The following is a 27,731-nucleotide window of genomic DNA, read 5'->3' as shown; positions in this document are numbered from 1 at the left end:
ACAATATGAAGGGCAGAACATATAGGAATCGCAAGGACGATAACATGTCAAACATAACACTTTTATTATACTAAATAAAAGAAACTAGTTTTTTCTATTGAAAGTTAGGAGCAACATTAAAACTTTAAACAAATGGTATATATTTCGTTTGTGAGGGGGACGTCCCTTCCTTATAATTTGCTCTTTACGCTATAAGTTTTAAAGTTTTTTGAACATACTTCTCATCTAAATTCAACGGCTCTTGTATTTGAGGAATGTTTCTTAAAGAATTGGGAGAGAAATTTAAACCTTTGTGTAAAAAGCGAGGGTTGAGGTAGGGAAGTCCCCCACACATACGAAATAATTTTTTATCGGATTGTCAGTCAAAAACTTTTGTAGTATAAAAATTGGTTGATATTCCGCTAAAAAATAAAATGGGAAGCATAAAGTAGACTGAAAATGTCTACTGAAAGTAGACTAAAGTAGACCCCTCTCCCCCAGTTTCAGCCCCAATAGCAAAGTCGGGACCCCAATTTATTTTCGTTTCCTTCTTCAGCCTATTGAGCGATCATCTCGACACTGTCTCCCTAGTCAAAATCACTGTAATGGATAATGAGTTAAGAGTAAACTTTTTCAGTAGTAGCGGAAACTTTTTATAATGATTTCAAACATTAAAAAGCTATTGATTGTAACGATTAAAAAGAAAACACTTATAAAAACGAAGAAGAAAAATCCGAAAACGAAAGAACCGCTTTGCTTTGAAAAGTGTATTCTTGATGAACATTACATCAACAAACTAAGTGCGTCTCAGAACCATGGTTCGTTAGCTTCAACCTCCCATCTAAGAAAGGCGATTTTTTTTCTCAACAATAATGAGGAATTTCTGTATTTTTCCCATTAACAAATGCTGTATGCAAACAATGGACAAATTGCATAACTTACAGCCCTTTCCAGAGGGGCTTTGGGGGGGGGTTCTTGTCATCCCCAAAGACATAATTATTGAATCTTTCAACTATGCCGCACCAAATGGGTATCTCATCATTTTGATTGGATGTCATTGGAGAAAAATGGGGTTTAGGATGGGTGCTAGTTGCCGTCCTATCTTTTTGGTCACTTAAAAAGGGCACTAAAACTCTTAATTTTTGTACAAATTAGCCTTCTTCCAATCTTCTAGGGCCCTTTGTTCGATACGGTGACCCCTGGAAAAAAAGAAAACCCACATCAGTGAACTTTCTTCCGGGAAAACAAAAGAAAAAGACACACAATTGTAGATAGGACCTGAAACCTCAACAGTAGTGTTCTCTGATAGGCCAAATCTGATTCTGTGATTTTCAGTCATCGCTTGACTTTTTGGGTTTTTTTCCTCATTTCTCGAAAATTTGGCAAATTTCCTCAGGCTGGTTCTCAGGTCTTTATGGGCAACATTAAACTTAATATTTTTGTATATTTGGAATCAGTATAAGAAGCCAATTTTTTATACCTTATCTGTTATAAAAGCTATTGTTTAGAGTTTTGGTTACTATTGAGCTGAGTCGCTCCTTAGTTAAAGTTATTTGCCAAAAAACTGTTTGATATTATCCCTCATCTCTTTTAGTTAATAACCGGCCGTTTGTATTTGCAGCTAACATTTTTCAAAGATTATTTTGTTTTGAACAACCCCAGTACGAGATTCGTTGTCGTGAAACATATACCACAAGGGTATTTTCATCCATCGGGGAAAAAATGGGTCTATTAATTTTGTTCAACAAGTAAAAATGTTTCTAGACAATTTTTTTTTGTATCTTCAGAAACTCACTACCCATGCTTCTATTTATATTTTTGGCGTATTTGATTCTTTTTTGCTTTTATCAAATTTAATTGTTAGTGAATTATTGCAATTAATTTTCTTTTCATTTTTACTGGGTTTACTTTCGATCTTGAGTTTAATATTCATTTATATACACATTTTGGCTGTTTTTAAGCGTATATATCCTTGAATTTCTTTCATTTAGACTTAAAACTCCTCTAGGACAAAAGGTGGTAAAGCACGAAGATGTAGAGCAAGCAATGAGATCCGTTGATCGTGGGTTTTATTGTCCAAGCAATGCCTATTTTGATGCACCAGAGAGTATTGGCTATGGAGCAACTATTTCTGCACCTCACATGGTTCGTTAAATCTTTATTTAACCAATTTTATTTGTTATCTATATTTATTATTTTTATTATTATTAAAATTTAGCTGTTTTTACAAATGTATAGTTGCATTCTAATAGAAGCTTTCGCAGGGAGGAAAGTTAGTAACCCAGCTATTAGCAAAAACACTTGAACATTTGGTAGAAAAGAGAATAGACAAGAATTTTCTGAGTGATAGATATTACAAGAATAAAAGCTAAGTATGGGAAGTTGAAAATACATTAAATATGCGTTAAGGAGAGGTGAAATTGAGACAATGTCGTGGATTGTCGAGGATCTGGGAGATACAGCCAGAAGGAATAATGCTAAGATATTGGATTCGCATGTTAAGAATTTGAAATGTAGTGGTCGATCTGGTTTTGCCCCGGTTGTCAAACGGTCCGTGGTTATGAACCGTAAGTAAGCAGATATTCGGCCCAAGAGTGACCGAAATTCTAAAAAAGATATTTTAATATCAATTAATACATCAGAATACTTGGCCTTTCATGTTGATTCCAAATATATAAAATTCATTGATTTTAATATAACCCATCAAAAACTACGAGCCTGAGGACATTTGCCAAATTTTGGAAGAAGGGGGAAAACAACCCCACAAAATAAATTGATCTTAATCAAATTCTCATCATCAAGTTCAGCATACTAGAGAACCCTGCTGTAGAGGTTTCGAGCTCTTATCTACAGAAATGTTTAGTTTGTATTTTTTTTTTTTCCGAGAAGAAAGATCACATGAGATACGCCTTTATTTGTTTGTTTTTTTCCTCGGGGGTCATCGTCTATATATATATATATATATATATATATATATATATATATATATATATATATATATATATATATATATATATATATATATATATATATATATATATATATATATATATATATATATATATATATATATATATATATATATATATATATATATATATATATATATATATATATATATATATATATATATATATATATATATATATATATATATATATATATATATATATATATATATATATATATATATATATATATATATATATATATATATATATATATATATATATATATATATATATATATATATATATATATATATATATAAAGTGGTTCTTGAAGATCGGGGAAGGTTCATTCGAACGGAGATTAAAAGTTCTAGTGCCCTTTGTAAGGGAACAAAAAAATTGGAGGGCAATTAGCCCACCCCACACCTTTTAACTTCAAAGACATCTGATCAAAATTCTGGCTCTCTGGTAGACCCAATAGGAGGATGCACATCAGAAATACAGTCAAGAAGTGCTTCAACAACTGGAGCCTTCACCCAGCTAAATCACTCTCTATGGAACCAGAAAAATGTGCGTCTGAAGACAAGAATAAGGATTTACCAGGCCCTTACTCGGTCTGCCTTATTATACAGCTGTGAGATATGGACTATAAAAGCATCCAACATTCAAGCCCTCAACGTATTTGACCATTCATTTTTAAGGAGAATCATTGGCATTCAACTCCGTGATCATGTCAGCAATGTCGAACTCCGCAAAATCTTCTTTCAGGGTTCTCATTTGGCCACTATAATTAAACAAAGAAGACTCCGATGGTTCGGCTATACACTTTGCCGCCCACACGAAACCTTTGTCAATAAAGCCCTCAGATGTACACCTCTTTCGGGATGGAAAAAAGTGACATGGGGGACAAAAGAAAACGTGGCTCGCCTGCATCAAGGCTGACCTAGACCCAATCGGTTGCTTCAAGAAGTATGGACGAAGATGGGAAAAGTCCTGGCTCGATTTGATTGAGCCACTTGCAAACGACCAAGACTATTGGCTTACTACAATGACTAAGCTATTGGACGCCAGGGAGAGCGGAGATGCTTGAGTCCTGGTACAAGTACAAGTAAGTAAGTAAGATCAAGATTTTGAGATAGCCATTTGGTTCCGTATAGTTGAATAGTCGAAGAACTATGCTTCAGGGGGAGGACATGACCCCCTGAGCCCCAGGTGAAAGGGCAGTAAGTTATGCAATTTGACAATTGCAAACATATAGTATTTGTTTTGGAGAATATACGGAGGTTTTTCGGGAAGGAACTTCCTATTAGAGGGGGGGGGAACTCGGGGCTAAATTTTCAACGGAGAAGTGGATTTTCGGCAAGATATGAATAACGATCAGAAATTGAATATAATTTTTTTTTCTCAAATGAAAGCAAGGAGAATTTAATAAGGGGAATTGTCCCGGGAGAATTTTACACTAGCAAGGAATTGTCTGAGAGAAGTTTTCCGGGGTGGGATTTCACACGGGGTGAATTCACCATGAGGGAATTTTTTTTTCGGGGCGATTTTTCTTGGTGGAACATTTTAAAAGAAAATTTTCACGGAGTGGGAGGTGGATTTCCCGGTATTATTTGAAAGATGGTCAAAAAAAAAAAAAAAGAATCAAATAGAAGTAAGGAATAACATGAAAACTTAAGACAAACAGAAGTTATTTTACATATGAGGGAGGTTGCAGCTTACTCAACCCTCGTTCGCTACGTTAATATTTTTTAGTGGTTTGAAAAATGATTTATTATTCAAATTAAACAACTTTTGTGTTTTGGGATTCGTTCTTAGAGAGTCGGACCAAAAAGTCAAACTTTAGCATAAAGAGCGAGGGTGGAGGAAGGGGCAGCCCCCCTCATTTGCAGAATAACTTCTGGCTTTGACGTTTTAATATGCTGTTTATTTTCACCTGAAAAAAGCTTCTTTTTTTTATTAAAGATAGGAACGGGGCCTCAATAAGTGATAAAGTGAATGAGAGATATATTCTGAGATTGAGAAAAACTGCAATTAAATTGTAGGAAATGACTTAGGAAAAACCAACACTTTTCGACAATTTGGAAATTAAAGAAAATATTTTTTCCGAGGGTGGCTTAGGGACAATACTTAAGAATTGAAAAATAATACAGGTTTAGTTGCTAAAAGACTGATATATCAGTTTTTGAAATATGATGAAAATTAGAGACAAATTACTGACGATTCTTAATATAATTTTTTGAAACGGTGAAGTACTAAGTGGTTTTAGGAAAACTTTGATCAAACCCTTTTATGAGATTAATTAAAAAAAACTTCTTCCACATAATAAGTTTTTACTACCAAGCGTGAAACTACCACAAATCAGCATCGATAAATAAATGAAACCCAAAACGAACAGAAATTACAATAAATAACCGAGTCAAACTCAAAACGAGCAGAAATTAATATAAGTTGGGTGCAAAACCCCTATGCCTTCCAAAAGCCAGAACAAAATTTGCACTTTACTGAAAAATATATAAATGTTTTTACTTTTATAAATTAAATATATCAAGTTATATTAATATTTTGATTACTAAATATCAGTATATGTATATTAAACTGACAATGCACATTCATTTGTATTTTTTTATTAAGTGGAAATTCAGTAAAGTGGATATGGTTAAATTTTAAGAGCAGAAGTAGCCCCGAAAGTATGAACATAATACCCTCAGTCGTTCTTGGGATACCGCTGAGATGCCTTATTTGAAATTAGTAATATCACAGTGCATTTTGATTTAATCTTAAGACAACATTTAGTTTTTAAGCATAATGAGCAAATGGGAGGGTGGGAGTGAAAGGGGCATTAGTTGACCTCCAATCACTTTCGACTATTAAAAAGGGCATCAGCCCTTTCTATTTTCAATCGAATGAGCCTCTTTTGAAGTTCCCACGACAACTCCTTCGATACGAAGTGCCCTGGTCTAAACAACAACAACAACAACAAGTATTACTTATCAATTTCAACTATAAAAAGGGCATTAGCCCTTTGAATTTCAAATCGAATGAGCCCTTTTTCAAGTTTCTACGACAAAGATTTCAATAAAAACATTATATGCCCCCAGGGCATAACTCATAACTGTTTCCCTGAGGGTTGTGGGGGAGTGTCCTCCTTAAAAACATATTTTCTATCTGAAAATCAACTAGCCTACAATGAACAAAATGGCTATCTCAAAATTTAGATTGGATGTGTTTGGGGGAATGCTGGGCGTGGGGGGGCTAGATGCCCTCAAATCACTTTCGACTGTTAAAAAGGGCACTAGCCCTTTGAATTTCCAATCGAATGAGCCTGTTTTGGAGTTTCTACGACAACGCCTTCTATAAAAACCTTATATGCCCCCAGGGCATAACTTAAAACTCTTGCCCTGAGAGTTATGGAAGAGTGTCCTCAAAAACATATTTTCTATCTGGAAATCAACTACGCTGAACAAAATGGCTATCTCAAAATTTTGATTGGGTGTGTTTTGGGGACATGATGGGCGTGTGGGGGGGGGCTAGTTGCCTCCAATCGCTTTCGAATATTAAAAAGGGCACTAGCCACCCCAATTTTCTATTAACTGAACCCTTTTTAAAGCTTCTACGATAGATTCTTCGATACAATGTACTTTTTGAGGAAAGAAGAAGAAAAAAAAAACACATTGTGGCCACATTACTCTTTACTTAGGCAGTACTAGCGCGCTGCCTATGAAAAGTAAAAAGACTGAGTGTGTTGCTGACATTAGCTAAATTTCTCTAAGAAGAAAATTACGTGTCATAAATGTCATATTATGTAATCAGAGTTATGTGTTTTGAGCTCTGGGCAAAATCAGAACATGCCCCAGAATCAATCCCTACATTCATACATGGTGCTGAAAGGTCTTTGAACTTATTCCGCTATAATCCAATGATCATATCTACCATTTTGGTTGATTGATTTCGAGTTCTGTATCGGCTAAATATTGCACCAGATAGCTAACCTATGTTTCTACTTTATGTTTATACTTTAATGTGTATACTTTATAGACTAAGAGGTGATGTAGATACGGTTTAAAGAGAAGAACAGTGTGGTTTTCTGAAGCGAAGAGGATCCGTCGATCAATTTTCACTTTTAAATCAATAATTGAGGGTTCACATGTAATTCAACCCCGTTGAACTCGACCGTCATTTGAATCAAACCCCCTGCAAGTTAAAGCCCCGTTTTACATAGCCACTGTTTACATCAAACCCCGATTCCCTCACCCCTCAATCGACTCAACTCCTGTTTAAGTCAGCCCCCATGTAACTCAACCCTCATTCAACTTAACCCCCATGCACCTTGGTCCCCATTCTACTCAACGCAAAATCAATTCAACCCTTGCAATAGGCTAAGTTGGACTAATTTGGGTTGAAAGCGGGGTAACTGCTTTGGTTGGCTACATCTAAAGGAAGCATCGTAACAAAATAAAAGTAGTACCCTAGTGTCCCTTATTTTATTCTCTTTCTAAATAGCATGGGTCCCTTTACTGACGAAAAACCCAACCCCGTCTGATGGTCCGAGATTATTTTATTAGTATGTTCCCTTTAGACAAAGTCAAAAATAGCAAAATTGCCGAACGGGATTGACTTGAGTGAGGTTAACATACTGGTGGCTGTGTTAAGCGAGGGTTGAGTCAATCAGGGGTTGTGTTAAGCGAGGGTTGAGTAAATCAGGGGTTGAGTTGAATGAAGGTTGAGGCGAACGAATATTTAGTTTAATGGGGTGAATCTAACATGTTTAGTTAAACGGGGTTGAGTTATACGCACATCTTAGTTGAGAGGTGTATGAATCATCACACCGCTTTGGTCCTCAGTTTTATTGTTTGAACAAGTATTGACTTAAATGGGCTGAGTATAATGGGGTGAAATTAAACGGGGGTTGAGTTACACCCATATCGTAATTGAGACCATCATACCCCTTTAGTCTTCAGATTTATAGATCACTAAGTATACATTTTATTCAGCTGATAGAAAAGTTTTAGCGAAGGTCCTATCCTTCTACGGTATATCAGATAAGTATATTAAAGTGATTAGTGTTATGGACTGGAATACTATTGCTGCAGTTAAGGTTAGAAGGGAAGCTAGAAGTTTGATTAGTGCTGAATCAAACAGTTCGTGGTAACGAACTGTAAGTAAGGAGCGACCCGGCTCAATGGTAACCGAAACTCTAGAGAACGGGTTTTGATACCAATAGATACATCAAAAGAATCAGATTCCAATACTGAATTCAAATATATCACTTGCATCAAGTTTAGTCCTACTCATCAAAAGTTACGCGCCTGAGAAAATTTGGCTGATTTTCGGAAAAAGGGGAAAAGGCCCCTAAACGTTATCGAACCTTAATGAAAATCACAACATCATATTCAGCGTATCAGAGAACCATACTGTAGAGGTTTCAAGCTTCTATCTACAAAAATGTGTAATTTTGCTTTTTTTGCCAGAAGAAAGGTCACAGATCGTGTTTTTTTTTTTTTTTTTTTTTTTTTTTTTTTCAGGGGTGATCGTATTGACCCAGTGGTCCTAGAATATCGTGGTATGACTCATTGGAATGGAAATTAAAAGTTCTAGTGCCCTTTTTAAGTGACCAAAAAACTGGAGGGCAACTAGGCCCCATCCCACGTTCATTTTTTCCCAAAGTCACCCGATCAAAATTTTAAGATAGCCATTTTTTTCAGCATGGTTGAAAATATGATAACTATGTCCTTTAGGATGACTTAATCCCCCGAAGTCCCCGGGGGGAGGGCTGAAAGTACCCAATGTTAACATATAGTATTGCTTATTAGGCAGTATACAGACGTTTTCAGGGGGGATTTTTTCTGGTAGTAGGGGTGTGGGTGGGTCGGGGGTTACGTGGGAAGATCTTTCCATGGAAGAAGTTTTCATGGGAGAAGGGACATTGCTATGAAGGGGGCGCCGGATTTCCCAGCATTATTTAAAAAAAAGATCCGAAATTAAATATAAAAAAAACAAGTTTTCCAACTGAAAATAAGGAGTAACATCAAAACTTAAAACGAACAGAAAATATTGCGTGTATGATTGGGTTCACCCACTAGTCAATACCTCGCTCTTTAAGCCAAAGATTTTTTAGTACTTTCATAAGAGCTATTCATTCTAAATAGCGGCCTTTGTGATTAAGGGGTCATTTTTGAAGAATTGGAACAAAATTCGAACTTTAGCTTAAAGAGCGAGGTATTGACTAGGGGGCGAGCCCCCTAATGTACGTTTTAAAAATATATGAATATAGAAGTTCGTTACGTAAGTTAATTCGTAAGTTAGTTATATTTATTACCAATAAAAACGTTCGTAAATAAAATTAAACAAGTTCCGAGAAAGCCATTTAATCAAATAAAAGTAAAATTTATATACATTTTTTTTTAATTATTCATGCATGGTGAGCCAAAATCAAAACTTGTATTAATTCAAAAACGTTCAAAAATCAAATAAAAAAAACAAGTTTTTTTAACTGAAAGTAAGGAACGAGGTTAAAACTGAAAACGAACAGAAATTATTCCGTATATGAAAGGGGCTGTCCCCTCCTCAACGCCTCGCTCTTTACGCTAAAGTTTGACTTTCTCACAACTCTTATTATTTTTTAACCAATAAAAGACTTTAGCGTAAAGAGCGAGGCGTTGAGGAGGGGACAGCCCCTTTCATATACGGAATAATTTCTGTTCGTTTTAAGTTTTAACGTCGTTCCTTACTTTCAGTTAAAAAAACTTGTTTTTTTTATTTAATAAGGAGTTAAATTGGGCCGTGTCCGATCCCGTTTATGTGAATTTTTTTTTTTTTTACTTTGCCTAAGAAATACTGAAAAGTTGCAAACTTGGTAGTAAATGGAAATGTAAAACTCTCCTAGACTAGGGTTATTCAGCTGATTTGAGAGTCATAGATAATAATATTAGCGAAATGAAGAAAATTTTGGAGGTTCTTAGTGTTCAGGTTGCAAGAATAGGTTTGAATATTAACATGTAGAAGACTAAGTTACTTAGACTAGGAGGAAGTAAAGGTTAAACATGTGATGTTAGGTAGTGAGAAAATCGATTAAGTGCATAGTTTTACTTACGTTAGTACTACTGTTCGTAGCTGTGTTGGACGTAGTGTAGTTAGTGTAGGTGTGCGAAGTAGAATAGTCAAGGCGCAGGGTATTTTTTTTTCAGTTGAATGAAGTTTGGAACAATAGAAAGACAAGTCGGCAAATCAACATCAAAATATTGAAACCCATGATAATGCCAATATTCAAGTATGGCCCTGAAGCATGGGCGCGTCAAAAGGCTGAAGAGGCTTTGTACGATGTTTTCCATAAGAATTGTCTAAAGATAGCTTAAGAAACTTGTTTGACTGACCTTTTATCAAACAATAAGCTGTGCCAAAAATATGTTTGAATTCCACTTTCAAGGGCTATAATAAAAGAAAGGCTGAAGTAGCTTGGCCAAGTTTTATGGATTAAGACTGACATGTTGCCAATGGTTGTGGATTTTGGCCATTCATCTTTTCCGGGGTCAAACGCAAAAGATTTCTTCCTCGAATGAGACGGGAAGGTGTCGTAAGAAATGATTTAAAGGAAACTGGAATTACATGGGGGGAGGGAGCGGTAAGAATGTAGTTTTAAAGATTGAGACGGAAGAAGAGTGTGTCCAGCTGTGTTGTCCTCAGGTGACTTGGTTTTCATAACAATTGTAGCTATAAACAGACTTGAAGTAAAAAACATTCTTTTTCAAATAAAAGTAGAAAGCAAAGCAAGACAAAAAAAAACAAGCAGAAGCGTGTGGGGGAGAGGGTCAGATATCTTAATTGACAGTCTAATCAGCAGGGGCGTCAATTGGGGGGGGGGGGTATTGGGATGGGGGTAAATGCATTTTTTTTATCTTGGGAGTGGCGTTTCTTCGGTTTTATTTTGGTGAAAATAGAAGCAAAAATTGTTTTTCATTGAATATACCAAAAACGTGGTATTTTTATAAATTTACAGGACAAATAAAAAAAGGGCGGAAAAAATGTCGCCCCTGGATTACCAACAGCTACAAATTGCTCAAGAGGAATGTGTGCTACTTATAAAAGAATAAAACACCATCGACATGGTACGACCGTTTTAGCCTATATATATCTGTATCAAAATTGTGTTATCTGTGCTTTAGCGCTTAGTGCTTCACAGTAGCAGTAAATACTGTTACGGGAATTTAGAAGAGTTGTCTGTCATTTCGTACGATTGTCTTTTTTAGCACGCATATGCTTTGGAACTGCTGCGTGACCAGTTGAAACCTGGAGCAAAAGTCTTAGACGTTGGATCTGGTAGCGGATACCTAACGATGTGCTTTGCAAAAATGGTGAGCTTGCAATTTTTTTACTAGAAAAGTTTCAGTTATCTTGCTTTACACCTTCAAGATTTGATTTAGATGTGAAGTGCCCTAATTATTCTTTTAGCTCTATCCCCTCCAAAACTCTGATAATTGGCTGGGCATCAAAAGGCGGGAGCTGTCCTGGTGTTGCGGATTCCTGTCCTACCTAACCTTATTGTGATTGTCAAAATTAATCTATGGGACTTTAGAAAAATAGCCAAAAACCCCACAAAAACGTTGTCGAATCGACCTGGAAACTGGATTACTAAAATATCCATAGCGGAAAACCCCATTTGGCAGAATTGGGATACCCATTTAGCAGAATAGTGATTGCGATAAATCACTTTATTGTATGGGAAATAGTACTTTCTCCTTCTTTATTTCTCTTATTATTTTCGTGCTTCCCCTTTTTTTTCTGTCACTGAAGTGGGTCGCCTAAACATTTTAGATATATTTTTGAGGGCTTATTTGAGAGGAAATTGCTATATACAGGCTTTTTGTAAGTTCTAAAATATAATATTAAAACTAAAATGCGATTTTTGACAAAAATTGTATTTTCATATGCAGGATGATGTAGCACACGAATGACGTCATGTGTGTTTTTAGAGACACTAAGTATATGTATAGGTTAGGGTCAGCGCACTAATTGATATTCTACAGTCATACAACACTCTATAGCAAGGATTTTTTTTGGATAAACGGTTTATAATTTTTCTGGACTGGATTTATTTTTTGGGACGTATGGTTTACTGTACAGCAGTATTACCTTTGATACTGGGAGGTCATATGCACACCCTTTCAGAAGTTCTTACAATTTTTGTCCAATGGATCGGGAACTTTTCTGGCCAAAATACACTACCCTCTTGTGTTGCTTAAGAAGGACAGTAGATCTTTAAATGTGTACTGTTTAAAAATTTAAAGAACTACCAGGAATTATCCTTTGATTAATTTCAACATACCCCTCTACATTCTCTAAAAGTTTTAACTGAATTACCTAAACTGTTCTTGAGATATTGCACACGCAATTTTAACGAACTGCATACATAGTGTAGTATGGAGTATATGTGACACAAAGAACCTCACAGGGCTATTACAACATACAAATAAAAAAAGAACAACTTATAAAAACAATTTTAAATAGTCAATTAAATAATTGAATAAAAATATTAAAGCACAAAAAATATCATTCAAAAACAGTGATTTAAACAAAATCATCATATAGAACTGTCACGGTTGGTCCTGCCCACACAAATTAACCGCCAGATACCCAATACTAAAAAAAAACACCCATTTTCTAACAATTTCTCCGCTCACAGCTCTTCCCCCTCATCCAAACCAAAACCTTCGTTTCTCAGATCCATTATCCCTTCAAAATTCTTATAAAATGCAACATATGGTGTTTTTCACTTTAGTTCAACATCCCAATCGACATCTTGTGAAAGTTTCAGCATAATAATTTTAGTCCTTCCTGAGATATTGTAGCTGCACGTATTTGACAACCAGGATGCACATATTATCTTTAAGTTCAACATCTATCTCAACATTCTCTGAATGTTTCAACTTAATACCCATCCCTAACTGTTCTTGAAATAATGAAGATATGCCGTTTTGACAGCCTGGATCCATAGTGTCTTTTGATTTAGTTTAACACCCCCTTAGCATTATCTTACAGTTTCAACTTAATATCCGTAGCCGTCCCTGAGATAAATAAAAACCTGTCCAAATACGCCCTTTTGACAATTCGGATGTACCTGTTGTCTTGTGATTTAGTGCAACACCCCTCATTATTCCCTGAGACTTTCAATTTAATTACCTTAACCATTTGTGAGATATTGCAGGTAGGCCCTTTTGACAACCTTGATGCATTATGCCATTTTCACAAGCATGATGCAGTTAAACTTCTTTAATTTATTTCAATATTTCTATTTGTAATAGTAAATGTTGCAGTAGTATTTACAGTCACAGTTACAATCGTAGCAGTAGTGGTAGTACTAATAGTAGTAGGCAAAGTCGCAAGTATTAGCAGTTGCAGTCATGAATTGTCGCAATCATAATCACAAATTGATTCTCTGCATTCTCTGAAAGTTTAGGTTTAAAACCCTTTCGCGCATTTGGATGCACATATCATTTTTATCTATTTAAATATCTGAATTAACAATCCCTGAAATTTTAAACTTAATAACCTTTGCTATTTGTGAGATATTGCAGATAAACCCTTTTGATAACATGTATGCACTATGCGATTTTGACGAGTAAGATGCATTTAAACTCTTTTGATTTGGTTCTGAAGTTCTAGTTGTATTTCAAGGAGTAAACAGTTCGAAAAATGTGGTTCTTTTTGGCGTTCAGGGCTGTAATCAGAGAAAGGCTGAGATGGCTAGGGCACGTTCTGCGGAAGAGGGATGACCTACTGTTAATGATTGTCCTTTTCGGCCAACTATTTAGGGCCAAATAAAAAGTGGGTCCCTCCCGAACGGTTTGGTACCAGTTTGTTAGAGATAATTTAAAGGAAACTGGGTCTTCTTGAGAGGGTGTAAAGAGGGAAGCTTTGAATACATTGGGATGGAGAAGGAGCTTGCGTAGCTGTGTTGCCCTCTGGCGGCTTGGGGCTGCAGTGAGTTGTTTATAGTAATAGTAGTAATCGTAGCATTAATAGTAGTAGAAGTAGTGGTAGTAGCAGCAACGGTTGTAGTAGTAGTCGCAACCACAATAAGTAGCAGTTGCAAGTTGTCGCATTCACAGTCGCAAGTAATCACTGTCACAGTCTCGGGTAGTCACCGTCACAGTTAAAGGTAGTCGCAGTCGAAAGATGTTGCACTCGTAGTCACAGTCACAGTCGCAAGTAGTCGTAGTCGTTGTCCATGTAGTCATAGTCGTAAGTAGTTGCAGAGGCAAGTAGTCGCAGCCATAAGTAGACAGAGTCACAAGTAGTCAAGGTCGCACGTTGTCACAGTTACAAATGGTCGTAGTCACAAATAGTCACAGTCACAACCGCAAGTACCCTTAGTCGCAGTTTTGGGTATTCACAGTCACTAGCGGTCGCAGTTGCAAGTAGTCAGTCACAATTAGCTGTATTCGCAAACATTTGCAGTCGCAGATGCAAGCTGTCATAGTCGCCGTTACAAGTAATTGCAGTAGTAAGTAGTTGCAATTGCAGTCACTCTCTTTCGTTGGGGTTTTTGTTGCGTAACTGTAAAGAATTAATACAAAAACCCGATTAGTTTTATGTTTACAAAACAATAATAACAATAGATTGAAGCCTTGTGGCTCTTTACTATAATTGACGCTGTATTGTTGGCTTAGATACATTGTTATCAAGACTGTTCCCTCCTTCTCGGGAAAAAACAAGATATTTCATATTTTGTGGATAGCGGCTTGACGCCTCTGCTAAGGAGTTCTTAGGCATTTTGAATTTGAAGGCGAAATTTTCATAGAATCGCAGTCCTCTTTATAGGCTGCTTTCTCTTGTTTTTTTAAATCTTGCAAAATTGCTTTTGCTAATAGCTTCTGATAGCTTATTTTACATTTGACCAATTGTATGTATTTGGAATTCGTAAAAAGAAGTAGATTTTTTCATGCATATTCACTTTTGTTGTTTTTGATGTTGTGTACAAGGGTTGTTCTATATCAAACCTTTCATTGTCAAGCTCGGGTTTGGTATACAAAAAAGAGCAACAGTTTTCATGTCTTGAAGCCAATGCTGCATTAAAAAAGTACAGTTTAGTTGTTTTTTTTAATGTATTCTAATTTAGGTTGGACCACACGGAAAAGTCGTGGGGATAGAGCATATTCCGGCTTTGGTGAATAGTTCGATTGAAAATGTAAGGAGAGACTGTCCAGAATATTTGGAGAATGGTTTGATCAAGCTGGTTGGTAAGCTTTGCAGGATTTTGCTATATAGAATTAAGTTAAAACTGTGAGTTCGTGTTCAATGGAAGTTTCAACTCCAAAAACCACGATGAAAATTTCAGTTGTAGGATTTTAGTTTGATCATTTCTAGGAAACTTTTTAATGTTAGATAGGTGAGGGCACATGAAATTGCTTTCTTTTCCATTTTAAATAGCAATCAGTTTTGAGCATATATTCTGATATCAGTGATTTTGTATTTTATGTAATGCAGTCCTAACGAGAGTTTATAACTTTATAAGCTGAATTTAAAAAAAAAATCCTATAAATTTTTCGTTGCCTATGGTTTCTGTATAATAATTTTTGAGGCATTTTAATTTGGTATTTAACTCGAATAAAGCAAAAAAATCTGTTCTGTATATTAGCCATAATGCAGTTTATCACGCTAAATTGAAGCATTCAATCATGTTGAATCATAGACCCATAAAATGCAGATGAAAAATGTGATTTTTTTTGTAGAATTCTAGGTGCTTTAAACGGAAAATAAAACCAAAAAGCTGTTACGCAGGAAGTGTGGCCGTTGAAGCAAATCTGATTACACCTCTGAATTTACTTAAAAAGGTTTGCCGTTTGAAGACTTTGCAAATTGTAAATTTCGACTAATATAAGACAGAATTCAGACTGGTGATTATCAGAATAAATTTCCTCACGTAATTTCAGTCAACAAAGAAAGCTACTCTTAGGTTTTCAATAAATTCTGTCTTTATTCATTGTTTTTTAGAGGTTCTGGTGAGATGTGTTAATTAAAAATCACCCGCTTTAAGTGGAAAAAATCATGTAAAGCCTATTGTTGTGTCTGTAGGGTTGAGTGGCTTTACAAAACAGTATGGCCTTCAAACAAGTGACATTGACATGACCTTGGTAAAGCCTTCGAAAAGTGAGGCCTTCAGGTTTAAAAACCACACAAAGTTTCATACATTTTTGACAGTTTAGTCTAATACAAATGAAACATGTTTTCTTTTTCAGAACACAGTATGGTCTATGTACATCAGTGTTTATTTCTAAAATATTGTGTAAACTTATGGAGCTAAGAAATGCAAACGCTCAGTTTAGGTTTCTTTATTTGTGCAATAATCTAAGTTTGCTTGAATAAAAAACGTTAGATAAGTAAGGTAAGCATTATTTTGGATGCCTCTAACAGTTAAGCGTTGAGAAATTTTGTATTTAAAATTAAAAACTAATATTTAAAGGCTCTAACATATTAAAATGGCTAGATGCTTAAAGAAGTGCCGAAAATACTTACTGCCTAAAAAGGTCCTAAACTTGCGCATTAGTGGAAATTTTACTGCAAAATACGAAAAAAAAATTTTATACATGAGTTTTCAAGCTTACTCACTCTAAGCACTTCCCCATATGCTAAAATTTCTTAAATTTTGGCAGCTTTGTTAAACAGTCTTTTGTGCATTTTCAAAGTGTTGAAAATTTTAAATCGCAAAAAAAAACGACTCAGAGAAACTGTAATATTATCAGCTATCTAATGTGTGCAAATCTATTAGACTATGCACAATTTTAACCAATCAGTATTCAAAGGAAAACATCGCTAAGAGAGGTGTCTTCCTGAAAAAGTTAGTTATAGTCTGGGAGCCACTAAAGCGTATCTCGTTTATTTCTGAGTTGAGGTGGTCAGAAAGACACAGTCAGTTTGACAATAGTTTACGACTAAATCGACCACGCTGAATCCGAATATGGGTGGAGGCAAAGTTGGAGATCACGGCTTGACCTTGTAAAAGCAAAAAACACCCTTTTTAGGCCTATAAAACGTGTACAGACTCTTTATTTTTTTTTCTAAAGTTATACGACTCCGATTTAGTTGTGCAACATCTCAATTCGGTCCTAATATGGTCTTCTCATAGAATATGTTAATTTTTTTCCGATATCTTGTATAGCCCAGGAGCTCTAGGCTAATATTTATTAATTTTCCCCCAAAGTATAAATATTCAAAGGTTCATTTTCAACAAAACCACGTATCTAGGACCTTTTTTATAGTTTTTGTGTTTTACATTCTTTACCAGAACTTGCCCTTTATATCTAAGTTCACAATGCCGTCGAGTTCAATGCTTAAATTGTTTGGTGAAGTCGTCTTAAAATATTTGAAAAGTATAGGCCAAAAAATATATGCATAAATTCATTTTTCCAAAATGATGATGTTACAAATATTTTATGCTAGAATTTAACGCCCAATCCGAATATGAACTTTACTTTTCAACCAAATATCAATTTTTTTTTTTTTTTTTTTTTTTTTTTTCTTAATTCAAAATGTTTTTAAAATGGTTAATGATTTTCAGTTTATCTGCTGATAAGAATGGGACAGTGAAAGTCTCCCTACAAATCCTAAGCCAAGAACCTGCCCTGGTCATCTTCAAAGATTACACTCTATTAAGCCAACCTTTCAATATAGCCGTGAAAGATTAAGTGATTTTGAGTGTCTGAAAACATTGTTTATGTCACGTGTGCAGTGGGCAACAGCCCGTAAGCACTATCAACAACAACCAAAATTTTGTAAACTCTGTTGCTGATTAAACTTGAGGTTGGTAGTGTGATTGAGAAGCTGTACTGTTAGTGGTTAGAGATATGAATAGGATCTGAACGATGCATAATGCCTGCCTTATGTAACTATGTAATGTCATGGACAGGTAGGCTAAATAACTTTCAGATTGCTGGAAATGCTTAATTGGCTTCATGATGAAAACTCAAGACAAGGTTGGAATTTAGAATGAGTTTTTAATCTCAAACTGTCTGATGAACATATTGTGACATTTCTGTGTAGACTTAGCCTATACTGTAATTATGCTAAGTTAGATCAGGGATTTTTTCGGGTATGTTAGTCTTGATGTTACTGAGACCACCTTGTTACTGAGACCGCCAATCTGCTACAAATCTGTTATTTTGGATGCCCCATGCCAAATGCTGTGTTTATCCATCATTTGGCATAGCCTACCCTAGCTTACAGTCAGGGATAATACTTGTCTTATGTACTGCCATCAACATAATGTATTACTTCACCTCTGCAGTAGTACACCATGGGCTCTGTACCTCAGAATTTGAGTACTACACCCCACCATCAGTACTACATTAAACATGGCTTAGGTTGTACTATGCTATACATGGAGTAGTATACTTGGTTAGACATAGGTCTAACCTATGTCTTTAAACGTATTAAAACTTCGATCGGGTAAGAAGTCAAGTTTTTTCGAGTTCATTCGCACCTCTGCAAGTTTAGAAAGTTGGCCTAGCGAAGTTCCGATTCATGGGAACTGGTGTGGTGGTAGATTTCATGCCGTTAATCCGGTCGCAAGTGCTAGACAAAACCGAAACCGTTGAGGCATTTTCGATACGAATCCTTGCAAGGCTCTTAAATCGACTCCCAAAAACTACAACCGAGCTGCATATTGTAGCTGATCGGTATGACGGAGTGTTCGGCCTTGTAAATATTTCCGGGAATCCTATTGTTCTAAAAGACAGTAGTGGACGTCATGAGCGGAGAGGAAATACACTGACGAAGAGTTTTATCGTCACGAAGAGCATGGTGCTAGAAAACTGGGATATTTGCTTATGCAGTCAGAGAGTAAGGCAAGACTTAACGAATGTATTTTTGAATTGTGGAGCCATGTCTGTCTTTCTGATTTAAGATTTACCATTTACCTCTCTGGTGGATTCAGTGATAGAGTGAAGGTGATAAAACTGGTCCCATCCAAAATGACTATAGATCCGAACCCGGACTACGAAGTGAACTTATGCAACACACATGAAGAAGCAGACACGCGTGTTGCTCTCCATGTTGCCGAATACTACAGAAATGGATGTTCCCAAGTAATTATTGAAGCGAATGACACAGACATTGTTGTCATTTTATTACAGAACTATCGCGAAATATTCCTCTGCAGGTGTGACCCAGGCTATGAACCCGAGCTCTACGTTCAGTTCTGTGACAATGTCTTTCCGATCCATAAAATTGTGAATAGAACATCGTGGGCTGTTTTAGAGTCAATAGGGCTGCTACATTGCATTAGTGAATGTGATATGGTCAGTTTTTTATTCTCAAAGGGCAAAAAAACATTTGCTACATCTGCTGTTAAATCACAGCTCATTCAAGAAATTGCTGATCTTACACAGAAAATGAGGAGTGATATCAAAAACATCATTATGTACGAGCCCGAAATCTTGCGTATCTGTACGAAATTGACTGCATTGGTATATAGCGAAAAAACAAGTCAGAATTTGATTCTCTCAATGACCTCCGAATTCATTTATTTCCCAGAAAAAAGAACTTGAACAGCTTACCCCCAACAGATGGTTCTTTTGCATCTCACGTCAAGAGAGCTATACTTCAGTGGAGCATTATTCTTCAGGCTGTGATTCCTAAGCCCTATATCTTCAACCCACTTGAGTTTGGCTGGACCCATCACGACATTTTAGGAGTCTGTCCAGTGACTTCAGCTCTGACCCCCCTGGCCTCCATCTGTCAACAAGGCTTCAACCTTTTGTTACTGTAAAACTATTTGAGGTAAAAAGTGCCCTTGTTTCGGGATAAAGCCATGCGACTTTCTTTGCGCATGTGGTGGGTGATGTGGTGCTGACAGCGACGATTCGGACGAGGATTAACGGGATTTTTTTTGTATGTTTGAGGAAAACCGTTGGGATGTGCAGGAATTGTATTTTGACAGGCTTTACCTGTAGCTTTACTTACAGTAAGCTTTACTTACAGTACTTAAAATAATAAACACTCTTTAATCATCTTACAGGTTTGAGCTTTCAGCTTCTGTCGAGCATGGTTCTTCCGTGTCCGTTTACTCCGTTTACTACCTTGCAAAGCTTCGTAGGTTCATTATAATCTGGATTTACAACTATATTTGCAGGCAAGTCAGATTTTATAGCAAATTAAATAGCATATAGCAACTAAAATTGAAACACGATGACCAAGTTAACACTACCGTTGGACTCGGCGTCAAAATTTGGTATAAAAACATGTCCTGCAATACCATTAATAAAAAAAAATAAATTTTTAGGCCTACAAATAAGTAATTAGCCTATCACAAACGAAGTTAAGATTGGGCTGCGAAGTAAAGTTGATATTCAGATTTGGCGTTAAATTCTAGCATAAAAGATGTGTCACATCATCATTTTGGACAAATGTATTTCTGCATATATTTTTAGGCCCACACTTTCAAAAAATTCTAGACGGTTTCACCGAACAGTTTAAGCTTTGAACTTTACGGCAATGTGAAGCTAAATACGAAAGGTAAATTCTGGAAAAGAATGAACAACAAAAAATTATTAGATAAGTCCGAGATACGTGGTTTAGTTGAAAATGAACCTTTGAATTTTGAGATTTTCGGGGAAAATTAATAAATATTAGCCTATAGCTCCTGGGCTATACAATATATTGTAAAAAATTTAACATATTCTATGAGAAGACCAGATTAGGACCAAATTGAGATGTTGCACCACTAAATCGGAGTGGTATAACTTTAGAAAAAAAAATAAAGAGTCTGTACTCGTTTTATAAGCCTATAAAGGGTGTTTTTTTGCTTTTACAAGGTCAAGCCGTGATCTCCAACTTTTCCCTCACCTATATTCGGATTCAGCGTGGTCGATTTAGTCGGAAACTATTGTCAAACTGACTGTGTCTTTCTGATCACCTATTTGTCACATAATAGTGGTCTGGCTCCCAGACTATTAGAAGTAGTTTTTCAAAAATCAATTAAAATAGCATCTCCAACTAGTTGAGTGATGTTCTGGTTGATGGGGATTTCAGATTATTCTTGAGTGAGGTATAATCATTCTATTGGGGAATAACGTAAAATTCTAACCATTAAAATTGCCTTTCTAAAACTAAAAAGACTGTATATCAATGTACCTTAGCCTTTATTGTAACCGATTTTAGCAAGGGGGTCTCCTACACCCACTTAAAATATAACTTATTTGCTTTGAAATTCTGGATCATCTCTAAGAGAGTAAAACATTCAAGAATTCAGCCTACTCCATAAAGTTTCTAAAGTATCGCAAAAAAAAAAAAATATGCTTGAAACAGTTATTCATTCACGGTTTAGTTGTTGGTGTTTGTGTGGAATTCATTAAAAATAAAATTTTGTCCACAAAAGAAGAATTTGAAGGAAAAATAAAGAGCTGTATTAAGCTAAAGAAGAATAGAAATAAATAGACATAAAGTTAAATAATTTCTCAAACATAAAACTACCATAAACCCCTATCAATAAATAAATGAAACCCAAAATGATCAAAAGTTAAAATAGCAACCGAGTAAAACTCAAAAAGAGCAAAAAACAAGAGGAGTAGGGATGATACCCCTGTGCCTTCTAAATACAAGAACATATTTTGCACTTTACTGAAAACAATCATTATTTCGACTTATGTGTTTCTATTTCTCATGATATCGTAAAAAAAAAATTCACCATCATAACCAAGATTAATAAAAAAAAAATCATGTGAATGTGGGTTGACAGTACAATGTATATAATGATATTCATTCCTGAAAGTCTTAATAATATTGGATCTATTAAAGTTAAAATGAGAAAACTTAAAAATTATGTTTTGACTTTAGAAGGCACAGGGGGTGTCAGCCCTACTTCTCTTAATTTCTGCTCTTTTTGAGTATTTATTGTACTTCTGTTTGTCTATCTATTCGTGGCAATTTATGGCAGTTTTATGCTTGAAAAATTATTTGACTGCATTTCTGCTCATCATTGGTTTAATTTAGTTCCTTACTCTTCTTTAAAAAACTTCTTCTGGAATTTTTTGTTTTTAAATTAATTTTTGCTCGTTTTAATTGACATAGTGATTTCCGTTGGTAAATAAAAAGAATGTTTTAAATCTTTTCGGGTTTTCTCTATAAGAATCCAGATTTTGGCTTACTATTTATATGTTTGACAGAATTTTTCAGCAATTTTTAATAGCATACGACTTTTTGAAAATCTGGACACATAGTATCTTTTGATGGAGTTTTACACCTCCTCAACTTCCCCTGCAAAATCAAACATAATACCCTATTCTGTTCCTAAGACACTGTATCTATGGTATCTTGACAACCTATATACACTTACACCCTTTTGATTTAGTTAAATAATAAGAGCAGAAGTAGTAATAGTAGTAGACCTGAAATTTTCAACTTGATACCCCCAGTTATTCTTGAGATATTGTAGAGACGTCTTGTTAACAACCAGTATGCACATATTGACTTTTAATTTTTTTTTTTTAAACAAACTTTCCACGAACGTTTGTGCTTTATAGCCTATATTATTCCCAAGATCTTAACAACCTGGATGCATTTACACTGTTTTACTGATGTTTTCAGTGTGTTAGTAACATTGATAGCATTGGGAGTTTCAGCTTAATTAGCTTAATTTTAAGGTGTTCCTAGGATATTTCTAATACAACCATTTGATAACCCATTTGTACATAGTGTGTTATTATTCAGTTCAGTACCGCCCCCACCATTCCCGGAAAACTTTACTAATACCCTTTGCGTATGCAACAGTAGCAGTAACAGTAGCAGAAGTAATAGCAGGAGCATTAGGGATAGTATTATGGTAATAACAGTATCAGTATTAGTAGTAAGAAGTAATGTGTTCACATTGTACCTTTTTGATCTGGTTTGACACCCCCTTCTCATACCCTGATAGTTTCAACTTAATGCTTTAAACTGTTTCTGAAATATTGCTGATACTCCCTTTTGATAACCTACATCCACATAATCTGTTTTGACTTAGCCCAATATCGTCCTGAGCGTTCTTTGAAAGTTCTACATTAGTACCATTAGCCTTAATAATTGTTGGACTAATAGCAATATTAGGGTATTAAGTTGAAATTTTCAGGGTATGTCAAGGAGAATGTTGAGCTTACCAAAAGTCCCTATGTGCATCTTAAATAAAAAAAAGTTTTTCAACTGAAAGTAAGGAGCAACATTAAAACTCAAAACGAACAGATTTTATTTTGTATTTGAAGGGGTTGCCCCCCCTCCCCAATACCTTGCTCTTTACGCTATGGAATCAGCAGAATAAACCGATTACTTTGATATATTTATCGATATTAAAATTCTGTTTTTTTATAGTTTCGGTTACTATTGAGCCGTGTCGCTGTTTGCTTACAGTTTGTTACACCGAACTGTTTGACTACTACTACTACAACTAGTATTGCTACTACTACTGTTACTACATCTGTTACTACAACAGCTATTTCTGCTACTACTACGACTACGAGTAATACTAATGCCACTACTACTAGTGCTACGACGACTGACGCTTTCAAGGAATATTAAGCAGGATGCTGAACTAGAACAAAATGCTTAGTGGATGCAGGTTATTAAAAGGGCGTAACAGCTTTATACCTGAAATAGCTTATCTTTATTAAGTTGAAACATTTAATACATCTTGGGGGGGGGGGGTAGAACCAACCAAAAGGTAATATGTGTCCTACTACTACTGCTTCAACTGCCAATACTATTACTAAGGTTAAGGGTATTAAGAGACAAATTTAGGAAATATTGGGGGGTATGTTGAAATAAATTGAAACATGCAATGTGTTTGCAAGCTGTCAAAAGGAAGTATGAGCAGTATCTCAAGAACGACTTATGGTATTAGGTTGAACCTTTCAGGGCATTTTGAGGAGTATATTAAACTAATAAAAAGACACTATGTAATTGTGTAAACTGTCTTTAAAAAAAAATGAGAGGAAAATTGTATTATTGTTAGACAGACATCGTCCTTAACTACAGTTAAGTTTGTATAGGTTTGACTCCCTATTAATTTTATTCCTCTATTTCAGCTGGAGATGGGCGAAAAGGTTTCTTAGAAGAAGCACCTTATGACGCAATCCATGTGGGTGCTGCAGCAGAGGAAGGAGTTCCTCCAGAGGTAAGTTTGTTGAACTTATACTATTTTAAGTGAATTCTAAATGTGTGTCATTTAAGCTTATAGAATAAAAATTTGTTCTAAAATTTGTATATAATTGCAATTACTGATAGTGTTCAATCTCTTCATTATAATCGTGCCCAGTTTTATTAAGTTGTATTCAACTGTAACTTCTTTTCAGCCTTGTTGTATTTGTTTGATAAGTTCCTTAAGCTTATTTGTGTGTTAGAAAAGAAAGATCGAGGAAAACGGACAACGCTGTAAAATAAAAAAATTATTGCCCAGGCTTATTTTCTAGACTATTTCGCATTCTGAAGTTTTGATTTCGGGTAAGAGCATTTACAATATTTGGATTAAGATCGATTAATGAATTACCACCCTCTAATGGGGGTTCCCCCTGGGGGACGTGTCACAGTGGGACCTAGCCATCCACAACAGACAAACCATATACAAACAGGATCAGCACTAGTAGGACTGTCTCCTCCACAAATATCATTCTCACCACCACACATAGCATACTCACCATCTCACACCCATCCATTGCCAGTATGCTCTGGACAGCCCCATCAAACACCTAGCCTATACAATTTCCTCACTCAACATATCAAGATACTCAAGGTCCCCCTACAGTTTATTATGCACCTCTGCCATATTCAAGTCATCAAGGTCATTTATATCATGCACCTCAAACCCAAAATTTACAATTTGTACCATCAGTAAATGTCCACAATAGATTTTCAGGGTTGTCAGTTGATTATCCTCCCCTCCCCCAGGAAGAAGAGGAGGACATCACAAATGTTGTAAATCCTATGGAGGCTGAAGGGATCAGCGATTTACTGAAAAGAAATGGTAAGAGAAGTGGCTCACCTCTTGAGCAAGAAACTTCTAAAACTGTTAAACCTCCAAGAGTTGAAAGATTTCCAGAGAAATTCAGAGCTAAAAATAACAGAATAGAAGCAGCTAGTGAGTTTATAAGCAGTGAATCAGGGACTAATCTAACAGTGGTTTTCACCTCACAGGTAAAACTCCCATCAGACAGAGCAATCACTCTAGAACTTAAGAAAATTCTCCAAACAGACAAAATTGACTTTTACTCAAACTATGATAGAAATAGAACTATCAGTATATGTTCAATCACAAACTGCATTTGAGACTTTAATGAAAATTCAGAAGCTAGATTTTGTTGATATAGCACCTGAAGAGAAAAGACAGGTCAGCTATGGTGTAATCAAGCAAATATCACTAGATTATTCAAAGGAAGAACTGCTGACAGACCTCAGGGTAGAAACTAATATTGAGATTAAGGAATTAAAGAGATTGAAAAGATACAACCGAAACACCAAAAAATTAGAAGATAGCCTGAGTATTTGTGTAGCATTTGAGAGTAACTCTCTTCCCCAGTCTATCTGGCTATATGGAAGAAAAAGAAGTATTGAGAGATACAACCGACCCATTATTCAGTGCTTTAAATGCCAAAAGTATGGCCACACTCAAGAAAAGTGTAGGTCGCCACATGCTGTATGCCTGAGATGTGCAAACAAACACTCTTCTAATGAGTGTCCCTTAAAACTAGAAACCAAAGAGTCAGGAAAATACCAAAAGTATGTCTGTGCTAACTGTGGGAAAAACCATTCAACAACATCTGGCAGCTGCCCAGCCCGCCAACAAACCCGTGAAATCATAAAAATTGCAGTTGCCCAAAACATACCAATGAAAAGAGCAGCTAATGCATACTGGAGTTATGCAGATGCACTGAACAAGAAGGCTGTGAAAGAGCAACCCCCCCTTGAACCAAAAAACACCCTTCAACAGCAAGTGTTATTTATATCCAAAGTTCCAGAAGTGATAGACATCAAGGACATAGAAATAAAAGATAGGATAGTGAAGTTATGTCAACTTATGTACTCACTATTCAAAGTTGAAATCAATGTAGAAGAAATTTGGAATCTAGCAAATAAACTAGAATGAACTTGCTATCTTTTAACATCCAATCTAATATGAAAGGCAAAAAGGAGTTATTAGAGCGCCATTTAGAAAAAGAAAAAATTGATGTCGGATGCTTTCAAGAAACATGGCTACAACCCCAGAATTCAAGGAGACTTAGAAATTATGAAGTAATAAGAAAGGATAGAGCAGAACGGTCAAGAGGAGGAATATTAGTGTGCATTAAAAAGTCATTAATGTTTCAAAAACTAGATATTAAAGACATAACAAGTTCTAAAATTGAGATGGTAGCTTGCCGAGTATTCTGGGGTAAGAGGGATACAAGAGTTATTGTTAATATATATAACCCCAATGGAAATGAGCCACAAACAGGGGACTTTTTCAATAAAGTGAAAAAAGTGATTAAAGCCGAAGAGCCTTTTATTATTACTGGTGACTTTAATGCCCATTCAGATGCCTGGTGTTTATGTGGATCTCATAATCGTAGTGGTATAGGTATCCTAAGTGCTCTGGATAAGAATGATGACATTGGCCTAGTGACCCCACTTGGACTTCAAACTAGAAGAAACCCAGTTACAGGAGTATACTCTACCATTGTTCTGACATTCTCTGCAGTAGCAATAATCAATCAACTAAATATAAGTTTAACTCCTGAACCAACCTTAACCAGTGATCATGAGCCAGTGATAATTGAGTATAAAGAATCTACACTAAGAAGTCAAACCCCACCAACACGCCCTACCTTTAAATTTAAGAAAGTTAACTGGGATTACTTCCAGGAAGAACTTACAAGGATAAGTCTTGAAGAAGAACTGGCAACAGTTATGACTACAGAGAAGAAAATTGAAAGATTACAAGCTCTACTGATGGAAGTGGCTAAGAAGACTATTCCCATCAAGACATTGGGCAACAAGACTAGGAATGAACCAATATGGTGGAATGAACAGTGTAGCTTAAATAAGAAGAAACTAAACCAAGCTTCAAACAATTACAACAAGATTCTGACAATTGAAAATTATAGAAAAAAAAATATTGGCCCAGGCAGAATTTAGAAAAACAATAAATCAAGCTAAAGAAGAATCTTGGAAGCATTTTGTTTCAAATCTCAACTTCAGGGATCCATTTGGAAAAGTGTATACCTTCATAAGAAAGATGAATAGGAGAGAATTGTACCACCATCCGCAGGGGCCAACAACCTACCAAGGACAAGTGATTGCTGATAACAAAACAAAAGCTGAGGCAGGAGCAAGTCATCTCCACCAGACACTAGGTAAGAAAGATCCATTTGAAGGAACCAGCCCACATTCAACAACTTTCACTAAAGCAAGAAAACTTTCTATGCAACAATCAGTATCAAGTTACAACAAACCCTTCTACCAGAGACTTCATCTGGCAGTGACAACATATACCCTGTTTTCTTTAAAAGGTTGACTGATAAATGGAAGGATATTCTGCTACAACTCATCAACAAATTGTGGAAGGAGGGCAATTTCCCTACAATTTGGAAGAATGGCACATCTATCATGATCCCAAAACCGAATAAACCATATAAAGCAGAAAATCATCATTTTATAACTCTGCTCTCAGTTGAAGGTAATATATATGAAAGGCTAGTAAAGGAAAGACTGAGATTTGCAATAGATGAAGCTAACCTGCTGCAGGATGTTCAGACAGGTTTTCGCAGAGAGAGAAATACAGTAGATAACCTGGTCAGGATGCAGAGA

At 35.7% G+C, this 27,731-nt stretch overlaps 1 protein-coding gene across 8 annotated transcripts in view; it reads left to right on the top strand.

Moving 5' to 3' along the window:
- The window catches only part of LOC148946833 (protein-L-isoaspartate(D-aspartate) O-methyltransferase-like), a 167,655-nt gene that overhangs the window by 28,731 nt on the left and 111,193 nt on the right, over positions 1-27,731 (top strand). For all 8 annotated transcript variants that reach the window (XM_089096651.1, XM_089096652.1, XM_089096653.1 and 5 more), the window contains exons 3-6: positions 1,988-2,124; positions 11,177-11,281; positions 15,046-15,166; positions 23,978-24,066. In XM_089096651.1, the coding sequence (XP_088952777.1) occupies positions 1,988-2,124; positions 11,177-11,281; positions 15,046-15,166; positions 23,978-24,066 (452 nt within the window). The remainder of the gene's footprint in view (positions 1-1,987; positions 2,125-11,176; positions 11,282-15,045; positions 15,167-23,977; positions 24,067-27,731) is intronic.

Source organism: Artemia sp. Qi Xiang Cuo, chromosome 11, assembly GCF_049724085.1.
Source record: "Artemia sp. Qi Xiang Cuo chromosome 11, ASM4972408v1, whole genome shotgun sequence".
NCBI lineage: Eukaryota > Metazoa > Arthropoda > Branchiopoda > Anostraca > Artemiidae > Artemia > Artemia sp. Qi Xiang Cuo.
The sequence above is the reverse complement of the archived record's forward strand: the minus strand, read 5'-3'. Positions and strand labels throughout refer to the sequence as shown.